Genomic DNA, 12,765 nt, shown 5'->3' with positions numbered 1-12,765 from the left:
CATTACTAAATATCACGACATCATTATCCGACATAAGGTTTAAAAGTGTTAGCGTTAAAAATGAGAAAAAATGCTTAGAAGTTTCTGACCCGTCGAAATTCCGATATTTTTTTTTCTTTTTTGTGGAGGCCCAGGGGCTGTAGTCCCACCTACCCTCCCTTAAATCCGGCCCTGATGATAAGCAATGGACATGCAATAGGTAGCGCGATGCAATAAACTGTTAAGTGGTGTAGGACTACAGTTCTATTCATGTAATTCGATTTAAAAGAAAACAAAAAGTGGATGCGATTACTTGTTGAGAGAAGTCTTTTTTGTCCATGGTGAGAACAGGACATCTGAAAATGATTTCGTACAAGATTACAAGAAAAACTGGTCGCCCCTCCTCCGTTACATAGATGTAATAAAACGGGACCTCAAAATCAGTGAACATCAATACTGATCATAGGGAAGACATAGCTCTAGACACAAGATGGAGAGAGACAGTGACCAAGAAAGCTATGGACAGCGAAAGAACATGGGCCTCAGCTCTGGAAGAAATACGTACAATGCGAAAAATGGCCAGCTCCTCTACCACCGAAGCGAAAGCAACTTTAACCTGCGATATTTTTGGACGGGAGTGTCTCTCCAAAATAGGGCTCCACAGCCACATGAGGAAGTGTGCGAGATGAACCGTAGTCCTTCTACGACTGAAGGAGGCCAACACACAAGATTACGTGTCGTGGGAGTCAATGTCTAGACAAGGTCCCGGTAATGAAATGAAAGTTAGGCTACTCAATGAAATTCGCAATGTACGGTATTTCGTACGTTTTTTTTAAAATGGCTTTTGTAAAGCGCATCTTTCATGCTGTAGCTTGTTCAGAGCGCTTTGACCCAATAATCTTGTGCGGTCTGGAACAAGGCTTCCGTGCTGCTTCCAAGCGCTCAGCAAACAAAACTCAGTTCGAGTGAGGATTCAAACTCGAGGCCTCTTGAAATTCGTAATAAATAGTAATAAATAAATGCCACTCAGCAACACATCGCGCATTTGGAATTTAATAAAACAAAATTTTGTGAAACCACATAAGATTGATTTGTTTTTTATCGATAGCTAAAACATTTTTGAAACAAAAAAAAAAAATAAAAACATCTTTAGACTAGTATTGATCGCTCAAAAATAATCCTAAGCATAATCGACTGTCGGCTCTGACAGTAAAATCTCAGTCGATAACACGGCTCTGGTTTCCCAAAATAATTTTTTTTTCAATACATTGAATTTTTATCTTTTGTAATGTAAATTCTAATTGTAACCAAGTTACATCACATAACATTGATGTGTATCGGACTTAACAATACTTAACAATACTTTACAGTGAAACAAGGAAACATTACAACTATTACACTTAGAGTTACGTTATTGTATCTTATACATTTCAGAGTATCCTTCAAAAGTGAAGATAAATACACCCTACGCGTATCCATGTGTTAATCTAGTCGTGCTGACTAGAGGCTGAAACTATGCTGAAGTAGCGGTTTTCCTGGCTGACTCAGGCAACCCGTTCCATGCTCTAATATCTCTGGGGAAGAAGTAGGACTTGTACGAATTATTCCTAGCCATAGATTAAAATATATATCTGTCTGTCTGCCTTTCTGTCTTTCTATCTATCTATCTATCTATCTATCTATCTATCTATCTATCTATCTATCTATCTATCTATCTATCTATCTATCTATCTATATCTATACCTATATCTATACCTATCTATCTATCTATCTATCTATCTATCTATCTATCTATCTATCTATCTATCTATCTATCTATCTATCTATCAAATCTATTTATGTCTATGCCTAGTATACGAAATAAGAAATGTGTCTTTCTGGAATGAGTTTTAGTATTTTTAAGCTATATATGGTGCGACGTTTCGGGTATTATTACTACTTTACTTTAAAGTCTTTTATCCTGAAGTGTCTCTAAATTTAGTGATTTTATTCATGGTTAAATGTGAATATTCGTTTGTTATAAATCTCACGGATTTATTTTGCGGCTCATCTAGTTTCTTTAAATTTTCATAAGTCGACTAATGCCAAACAGAGGACACATATTTTAATATTGGATTAGTTTTATGTTCTTGTTTAAGGTTAAACAAAATTAAATTCAGTAATTGTGTAAACAGTTTTAACACGGAGAATAATTGTCACTGCGGTAATTACTGACATTAAAGCAATGCTCGTGCCAGGATATTTTTGTAAGAAGAAATACTTTCTTATCTTATATCTTATAAAATACAGACGTTACTTCAAAAAAGATGATTACGTCCTACGCGTTACGCATCTAGTCATTCATGTTAACCAATGACTTAAATTCTGCCAAGTCACTGGTTTTCCTGGCTGGCTTAGGCAACCCATTCCATACTCTAATAGCACTAGGGAAGAAGGAACATTTGTACAAATTTGTCCTAGCATATGGAACGAGGAATGTGCCTTTATCCTTGTGTCTTTTCGAGTATTTTATTAGATTTTGTTTTTCTATAAATTTGGTACTTCACCGAGTTGCACAGGAAGTGATAACAAATGCTTGTTTTAGAAACGCTCGCAGAGTTATCGACTCTCCTGGACTATGTTTGATCAATGAGATTTTAAAATTTAGTTTTCCTTGAAGACCTGTCAACATTTTGTAAAGGACTCCTCAACTCAAGAAAACTAGAACAGACGCAAAATAGAGCCGTGATGTTTAAAGCCAACGAATATTCACATTTGATTTGATTAACATCATTAGAAAATGGAACAAGATAAACAAAAAGAGTAAAGTATCAATAATACATAAAAACACTGAACCATAACTTACAAATATAAAAACACAGCCTAATCAAATACTCAGACACACAGATAAAGGCAGATTTCTTATTACGTATGCTAGGACAAAATCGTATGCTATATCTTCCCTGGTGCCATAATTAAAGAATTGAGTGATTTATTGAATCAGCCAGGGAAACCAACAACGTTGCAGTTTGTTAAACTTTCTAACATGCACAACTAAATTAACACATGGATTCACTTAGGGTTTAAATACCTTCTGTTTTAAGTTAAGGTCATTAGATGTAAACCTCACCTGTTTCTCTGGCTTATGGGGGATAGGGTAGGCCCTATATATTAATAGTATTGTCAGATGAATTGGGGATTCATACAGAAAAAGAATGATAATTCATTGTAGCATTTAAAGAAAAGATACACGTTGAACGAACATGACTGTATCAACGTGTCAGTATTATAGATAGATAGATAGATAGATAGATAGATAGATAGATAGATAGATAGATAGATAGATAGATAGATAGATATTTTAATCTATGCCTACATTATAATACAACAAAACGAAACAACAAACAAAAACGTTATGGTTGTTATGAAATACAAGGGAGAAACGGCCATCTGTTGTGGGCCCTACTTATCAGTGAAGCAATTTCATCTGTTGTGGGCCCTACTTATCAGTGAAGCTATTTCATCTGTTGTAGGCCCTACTTATCAGTGAAGCTGTTTCATCTGTTGTGGGCCCTACTTAGCAGTGAACCTGTTTCATCTGTTGTGGGCCCTACTTAGCAGTGAACCTGTTTCATCTGTTGTAGGCCCTACTTAGCAGTGAAGCTGTTTCATCTGTTGTGGGCCCTACTTAGCACTGAACCTGTTTCATCTGTTGTGGGCCCTACTTAGTAGTGAACCTGTTTCATCTGTTGTGGGCCCTACTTAGCAGTGAACCTGTTTCATCTGTTGTGGGCCCTACTTAGCAGTGAACCTGTTTCATCTGTTGTGGGCCCTACGTAGCAGTGAAGCTGTTTCATCTGTTGTAGGCCCTACTTAGCAGCGAAGCTGGTTTTTTTTCTAAGTTGTATCAGAAGTCTGGGAGTAATAATGTACTTGTTAGCTGGACTGACTAAATCACTAAATCATCTCTTTTTTTTTTAATGAAGTATTTTTGTAGTTTCATCAACATCTTATATACATCACAAATGACGACATAACAAAGCGATAATGACTTCCTAGAGAGCATCTTTTTTACTCAGTAATTTTTTGTTTAGTTATATCATGATCTTATATACAACACATAGCACAATCAAACAAAACGATATAGACTTTTTTTTTATTCACAAGATAACATTGCCAAAAAAAAAAAAAGACGAAACTGTAAGTTCCATGTTTTCACAATGAAGGTTAACATTGATCAGAAATTATGAGAGAATTTTTTTTTATATTCAGATTATACTTTCTCTTAGTATAACACACAAGGCAAACGATCATATACACTGTTCAATGTAATATAACCGCTGCAGTTCATCGACTATAAATTCATAGTTGCGGATATACAAGCATGTAATACAATTGAGCAGTCAAGGTTATTGAGACGTTGTATATAGCTCATGATCAAAAACACTGTTCATTATAATATCCCCGCTGTAGGTCATCAATTATAAAGTCATAGTCGCAGGAGCATTAGAGAGTGGTCCAAACAAGATCAGATTTTCATGTTCATTACAAAGAGCGAAGATCAAAAATTGTTCCTAGTTAATGATTGTGTTGGATCGTTTACCAACTGACAGATCAGCCTGAAGTCCTATTGATCTGATGTTTTTATGTCCAACATTTAAAGCTGGGCTAATCAACAACGTTCCTGGACATCACGTTACGGAACTCCACAAATGGACAGACCGGTACGGTTTCCAGATGTTAACTTATCGTCAACTCAAGACTGAGGCCAAACGGCATTGCAGTGAGCTCATGAGGGGTTTATAGGACTATTTATATACCTATATCTTGTTATAGCGAATATAATAAAATATTTTGCTTGTCAAGGACAAGATATAGATCTACATTTGTGACATAATTTAAGTTGGAATAAAAATGCATCTAAGCAACTGTGTGCGACTTGCTTAGAGAAAAGAAGATTCGTAATTGTGACAATACACTGTGAGAAGTGACCAGGCTTACATTTGAACATTTACGCTAGTGTTTTTGGTGTGAAATTGGTTGGCTTGTGTACTACACATATAGTTTCGTATAAATGTGGGTAATACCTTCCTCTCTCTCTCAGTATGTACGGATTAGCTAAGTCAGGTAACTTGTAATTTATTACACAAAGGAAGTAACTGGTTAAGTTATTATCGAACCAAGGGAAGTAGCCCTTCATAATTACACAAGAGATGTACGAGCAAAAGGGAAAACAGATAGATGGCCATCATGGCCTTTGTCAGCCCATAGATCTAGTAATTTAAATGATGAACTCTGTCGCAACCAGCTAAAGAATGGGGCAAATCATTGCCTCACGGCTTTGGACATAAACAATGGATGTATATCGGTAAAATCCGTTTTACAATCTGTGCGATGAGTTAGTGGACAACCATAGACAATGGTAATGTAATAGCAGATTATAAGAAACGTGACGTACACTACTAAACAGTGCAACATAAACTCCTCATACAAGTATTAAATAGAAATTTCAAATAACAAATTAATACTTTTCATGGGCGCTTGTAACTTAATAAATACCTATACACATAAAGAAAAGGCGTTTGTAACATAATATAAATATATATGGGGGGGGGAGGTTTACAGATATTCATGTGTGCCAAAAGCTAATATATATATATATATATATATATATATATATATATATATATATATATATATATATATATATAAGAGAATAGCAGAGGAAGAGAGAAGATAGTCTCAAGGGTGATCACCGGCCCTTTTTCTAAGTGCTCTCTCCCCATGAATCTAGCAACACGGATCAATATTTAGGGAGTGGAGACCTTCTAACCATGAGTTATGGGACTATAATGCTTACCCCCTTATACATTTCTGGGAAAACAAAAGGCCCTCCCCCCCTCCCTCCCTTTTGTTAGCCAGTACGACGAAAGAGGACAAAGGGGAGACGGCGGGACCACTTAAAGATGTAGTGCACACACAATGTAGATCTATTGAGTGGACTCCTGGTGGACTGTTGGAAAGAAGTTTCCCAGGCGCAGTATTTCCGCCATACGTTTTTCGTCGTTACCGGTATATTAGATTGTTCTCCGCTGTCAAAAACTCGTAATTGCCCGGGAAAATCAACCCAGAACTCAAGCCCAGTATAGTTGGGACCAGTGAGTCTGGTACTACACCACGAACATGTCCCACATCCATGCACTGTTCCTCAAAGGGACCGTTACATAAATGGCGGGTACCGCACAGCTAGCTTGGTACAACGAAGGAAAATGGCGGAGGCTCCCGGTGCCCTCGGCCTTCGGTTATGTGCAGCCAAGCATGCGTCGGGGGCCAAAGGCATTGGAAACAGCAATGTTTTACATAGGCATTGACTCGGGTCTCTCTCAAACAGAACTGTGTTCTCACAGGTTTTTTTTTTTTTACTGTTTGGCGTCCAAACAGGTTTTTTTTTTCAAACTTAGGGCTCGAAGAGCCTTCGGCTCAGCCCTTGGACATCAACAAGGTAGAAAGTTTAGGTGTCTATTACCTAAAACCTTTCCTACCGGTATATGACTTTATAAATACCACTGTACACATTATATGTTATGTTATTTACCTCCAAAGTATGTTAAGGTTAAACAATTTTGTATGGTAAGAGTATATGTATATATGTATATGAGCCGCAATACATTTTCAAGTATAGCATAAAGGTACTTAACAAAGATCACAAGTTTAATTCTGATTCATGAACAGTGAATCCACAGAATCCCGGGTCATTGTGTGTATTATTTATTAATATCGATTAAGATCACATTTTAAAATTAGCGAATAAAAAATGTCTCTCTGACCAGTCTATATTTTTGCTTCTATGTCTTGGGAACAGAGATTTAGCTAGAAGAGAAAGTGAAGGTTCGATCAGCGTATCAATTTTAGAGTTTTTCAGCCGGTCTCTAGTAATCGTCTTAAGAGTTATTTCCTCCCTTGATTCTCTCTGGTATAGACAGTTGAACAAAAAACTGCATGAAAAGATGGTCACCGTGCCAGAGAAGCCAAGAGAAGTGATATGAATGGCGGGAAAAGAATTAATCGATACAGCTATTTTCCGCCGTTAACCCATAAAATATGTTTTTCTGTGCGTTTTTATTGTATTTGAATACAGTCCCGATAAAGGATTTCTCTAGGCAGCCTTTGCGAGGGTAAACATTTACATTTATTATACATTTATTATACATATATAATCATTAAAAAACAGTCTTTATGTTTCTTAGATCTATCTGATATACATGTTTATGATAAATATAATTTAATTATACATTACGGTAGACCGATCGTATCATTTGTTCTGATAATTAAACGAAAAATATTGATTTATGAATGAAAAGTTTTTTTGTGTTTTTTTTTTTGGGGGGGGGGGGGAGAGTTAAGGGGAGATAACTAGTAGACTACTTTTTATAATAATATAAATAATACTATAAATGGTTGTCCCTAGGCCACGACTTAACATGTTATATATACATTAAACTGTATCCACCCATTCCTTAATTGCGTTCTAATCAAATATATTAACAAAGAACTAAAATATTCATACATTTTGTTCCAAAACAAATGTGGATTAATACTTCAAAAGAAAGATTGTTGTAATTTCTGAAGTGGCTGTAGACTAAGTGTAGAGTACATTGTCTATGACTGTAGAATACAGAAGAAAACTGGTTGATACAACTAGCAGGACAGCAATCAATGTGCAAGCCTTATTATATACACAAGGAAGGCCAAGAAATAGATGTATTGTTGAAAAGTATCTCTCATGCTCGGGTCTCCTATCTTTGTTCCCGTCATGACTGCTCGTCACGTCTGCTCGGTAGAAAAAGTGAATGAAGTTCGTTTGAAATCTATTGAAGATTTATATACAATCAGCCCTGACCTATGAAATACCCCTTTCGAAATCTTGTAAGGATGCTCGGCTTATGGAAGTTGGCAACTGTAACTTATTTTATTGCTGACCTTCCAGAAGCAGACAGTGCAAAATCTAGCTGCGGCATTCATATTCTTCCGCCTTGACTACTGTGATGACAAACACGCCAAGCTGCAGGGAATTCTGAACAACGCTGCTCAAATAGTCCTACGGAAATCAATTCATTGTAGTCCCTTTAACAGTTTCCACTGAGGAATATTCCGTTGATGTGGCTGCCTGTGGCTGACAGGCAACGAGAATCTTCTTAGGAATGTTAAAGGCCTTGAAAGTATCTGTGAGGTCAGTTGTCATTATCCCCTCGGTTGATATAACAATATTGTTGTTTTAGATAACTTCCATAAACGCTCCAAGCCTAGGTTCCCATATTTTCTTTGTTTTCCATTTCAGTTTTCATATATTATGAGACAGTGGTACGATGTGGTCAATATTAATAGCGTTTATTATTTATTTTTTATCAGTAAACAGCAGACTTACTATTATGTCGACACGTACAACGCGGGAAAATGGCATTTATCTCTTAAAAGATTGCCTGGGATACTTGGTTAACGTGCCATGATTCATGCTTTGTTAAGTCCATCAGTCACGACAACCCAAAAACTGACCCTGAACTAGAGCCACTAGGAGAGATTTAATGTTTTCTCTAATGTCTGGCAGAATTTGATCATTCCTCCATGTAGAGGAGCAAGGACACAATGATTATTATTACGTTGTAGAATTATTTCTTTCTGTAGGGCTGAAAATTTATTTGTGTTTAATTAAATGGAACGTGGTGGGCGGTGGGTTGGGGGGGGGGGCTATTTGAGGGAGGGGGAAGGGGGGGGCAACTAAAGGGGATGGAGTGAAATGGATATAAGCGATCGATGTCGTAATGCTGCAGGCCCAGAAATCAAATAGCTGGGCGATACAGCGGAGACCTAATTACACACACACACAAACACACACACACACACTCGAACGCACGCAACTTCCAGCCAATAAACGCAAGCACGGACAACCCAATGTCTGAAAACTGATAGTTTTTGTAAACATTATGAAGGATCTAGCAGAAAAAGGGGGGGGGGGGGAAGCGAAAGTCGGCCGATGTCACGTGACGCGAAGGGAGCACTACAAAATTTGGGGCAAATGAAAAAAAAGATCGAAAAGTTAAAATAGAAAACATTGGCTGATAAAGATGTCTTCTTTTTCTAAATAATTAATCAATAAAGAAATACATGTAACGACCAGGGTGGCTGCCTGGTCGTGCGGTTTGCGCGCTGGACTATCGATGGTCCCTGGTTCCAACCCTGCCCGTTCCCATCCCCCATCGTCCTGCAGGAGGTTTGGACTAGGAAGTATATTTTCTTCAACTCTGAAGTAACACCAGAAACAGGTAAAAGAAACAAACAAACGTCATCTCACTTTGTCATCAGTGTCTCTATAATCAAGAAATACCCTTGTACCTTAGCGAACTGATTACTCCATATGCTTCTAGTGGTGCCACGCATCTCCCTCAAAAGCTACTGTCTGCGGGCTTTTTCAGTGCACGGACCATAGGTTTGGAACTCACTCCCCATACATCTCGGACAGACAACATGCTACACTACATTCAAGAAGAACATTAAGACCTTAACTATGAATTTCACCAAGATTGTAAACGTCCTGAGATAAAGTGAAGAACAAAAAAACAAACAAAAAAAACTCCATATAAACGGAAAGAAAAAAAAAACGATTTTTTTTTTTCTGGGGACGATAAGATATCCCACAGTCCTCGATGTTGTCAAGATCTAGCAGACGTTAAAAACAAAAGTGAGGCTAGAAGTAATGTTAAACATCCTAACCAATGCGAAGTAATGAACAAAAGTTACAAACATTTCGTTTACAGACTAGAACTTTGATTCTATTCTAACACGTGCAGTGACGTCAAATTGGCTGAGAAACGTGAATAGAAAAAGATTTATTATTTTTTAAAGGAAGAAAAAAAGACGAATGAAGAAAATAAAAAGACGAATGAAAAAAATAAATAGGAAACAAAGGACATTAAAAGAATGCTTCAATCTCTTCTAATAATGTCCATCTCTTGTCATCTTATTTCCATCATGCAAATATGTAACTAGCACTGATTTGTTGATAGATAGATTTAGCCTTGACCTCATTGCATTTTATGCCAGGTAGGTTCGGGAAAAAGGGAATGAGCATGACAATAAAACAGGATTATTTTTTTTAAAGTAAAACTTTCAATTCATGCTACCTTAGACTCGTATTGTAACAAAATTAAATGATAATTCTTGGAACTGTCTAGTCCAGGGGTTCTCAACCTGTGGATCGCGACCCCTTTGGGGCTCGATTAACGATTTGCCAGGGGTCGCCTAAGACCATTGAAAATTTGAATTGTTATTGTTTATTGCTGTATGTGTGTGTGGGGGGGGAGGGGTTGCGGCAGAGTGGGGGATTGTAAAAAGGGGTCGCCGAGCATAAAAGGTTGAGAACCGCTGGTCTAGTCCAACTGATAACTTCATCACTAGTACTAATGATTTCACAGTCCCATCATCCCATGTAAAGGTACTAGCCTAGTCTTAGTGACTTAGTCCTTTCTTTCAACCATTGCAACCATGAAGTTAAATTTTGAAAGCAACATCAGAATTTATAACTAATAAGAGAGTAAAATTTACTAGATAATATTTTTTTTTCTATAGATTAAGTTTAAAGAATACAAAATTCATCTTAGAAATTACCACTGCGCGGATTTTACGAATCCGTGGATCGCATTTCAAGAAACTATAATTCATATACATCAACTCTCAGACAAGAAAGTAACATTCAGTATCATTTATCAGAGTCACAGAGGAAGATAATCCCCCCTACCCCAAAGGTAATCATACAAAACTGTATTTAAGTTTTCTTTTTAAGACTTAATATCAACAGTCCTTTGCGCAGCTCAGTTGCAAGCGAACAGTTTTGATTAATGTGTTTTAAAATAAGATAAAAGTCGTTTTTGATTATTTGCAAAACACAATCGATACACACACAAAAAAAGTTGGACCGGCCAGAAGAAGGTCCTATCTCTCGCAAACACGATAATCTAAGCCAGGGGTTCTCAACCTGTGGGTCGCGACCCCCCTTGGGGGTCGATTGACGATTTGCCAGGGGTCGCCTAAGACCATCGAAAATTTGGATTATTTTTGTGAATTCTTCTTTTGATGTGTGTGTGTGTGTGGGTCGCGGCAGAGTGGGGGATTGTAAAAAGGGGTCGCCGAGAATAAAAGGTTGAGAACCGCTGATCTAAGCCATAACTAGATCTAGTTCGCTCTCAAATTTGGGGTGGGGAGGTTACTGAAAGTGTTACCTATTCAATGTCTAAAGTGGTCACGGTGAAGTTAAAAAGTTGAGGACCAATGGTCAATGCTAATTAGAGATACAGTAGATCTATAGACAACGAAGACTATACTAATTCATAAATGATGTCATAAGCATTTCTGGAGGGCTAAATCAACATTCCACCGTTCAGGCGGCGCTATTTGTGACTGCAATCATCCATCTGGGATATTTAGGATCACCGTCATTGAACTGCTATCTATGTTCCAACTGTAAGGCCTAGCCTACGCAAGACTTAAACCAAATCAATACTTAAATTATTAAAACTTCTATATAATCATGACCTCACAGCACAGCAGAGCAACAACGAAAAAGAGCCTATACTAAAAGTCAAGCAATACCTCGATTATCGAGTTATTGTATGTCGTAGATTGATTTCACGCTAGAAATTAATTTAGATCGTGTTGACTACAAAACATTTAATAGTAAATATGGCAATACCTCATTTAGAGTGAAACAGATCTCCATTCTGATTGAAGGCTAGTGTCCACTACAAAACATTAAATATCGTAGTAAATATGGCAATACCTCATTTAGAGTGAAAATAGATCTCCATTCTGATTGAAGGCTAGTGTCGACTACAAAACATTAAATATCGTAGTAAATATGTCGATACCTCATTTAGAGTGAAAATAGATCTCCATTCTGATTGAAGGCTAGTGTCGACTACAAAACATTAAATACCGTAGTAAATATGGCGATACCTCATTTAGAGTGGAAAAAGATCTCCATTCTGATTGAAGGTGGTCGAACTGGCCATCCCAAAGACCGGAGTCTTAGATCCCCGTGAGCACGCCACACTACAGCCAGCTGTGGCACGGGTGAGCAGAATTAATCCTGACACAAACACGCTGAGCGGATCAATACAACACAGAAGCGGTACCCTGATCAATTCCGGGTGAGCATTCTTTTGGATGACCGCTTAAAAAGAAACGCGAGTACTTTTGGACTATCGATGACGAGTTTCAATCGCACAGACATATCCACAAACCGAACTCTTGCACGATCAGAGCACACTACGCACACGCGTTATTTTTGTTTTTAGGGGGTGAGAGGAGGGAGGAAATCCAGCCAACTCGACAAGATTTCCTTGACCGAGACGAAGCGTGCGTGCCTGTGTAGTGAGGGAGAGGAAAAAAAAAGGTGGGGGGGGGGGGACTTTTTTTTTTTTCGTTCCAAGAAATGCGGCAGGTCGGCGCTGATTCTCGCTGCCACGGGGCACAGCCGGGGCGAGTCCGCAAATGAGGGTAATGAAATTAGACAACAGAAAATAGGAAGCTCGGGGGGAGGGGGTAGCAGATAGATTTTTAAAAAAGGGCAATAAAAATAAAGAGAGAGGGAATGAAAGAGGAACGAGAGGTAATGAAACAGAGGGAAGAACAAAGAGGGAAGGACAAAGAGGGAAGAGAGAGGAAGGGTGAGTGAGGAGGAGAGAGGAAGAGGGAAAGAGGAAGGGAGCAAGAATGAGATGGTGAAAGGAAGAGAGAGGAAGAGGGAAGGATATA

General features: G+C 37.9%; 1 protein-coding gene across 9 annotated transcripts in view; it reads right to left on the bottom strand.

The window, feature by feature from the left end:
• Positions 1-12,765, bottom strand: part of LOC106060071 (protein FAM110B-like) — a 58,560-nt gene that overhangs the window by 5,862 nt on the left and 39,933 nt on the right. The window contains exon 1 of one of the 9 annotated variants that reach the window (XM_056029599.1): positions 11,965-12,341. The exons of 5 other annotated variants lie outside the window; for them this stretch is intronic. In XM_056029599.1, coding sequence (XP_055885574.1) covers positions 11,965-11,969 — 5 coding nt within the window. In that variant the 5' untranslated portion in view covers positions 11,970-12,341. 3 more of the 9 variants (XM_056029602.1, XM_056029601.1, XM_056029600.1) reach the window with 3 other exon arrangements.

Source organism: Biomphalaria glabrata, chromosome 5 (assembly GCF_947242115.1).
Source record: "Biomphalaria glabrata chromosome 5, xgBioGlab47.1, whole genome shotgun sequence".
Lineage (NCBI taxonomy): Eukaryota > Metazoa > Mollusca > Gastropoda > Planorbidae > Biomphalaria > Biomphalaria glabrata.
The sequence above is the reverse complement of the archived record's forward strand: the minus strand, read 5'-3'. Positions and strand labels throughout refer to the sequence as shown.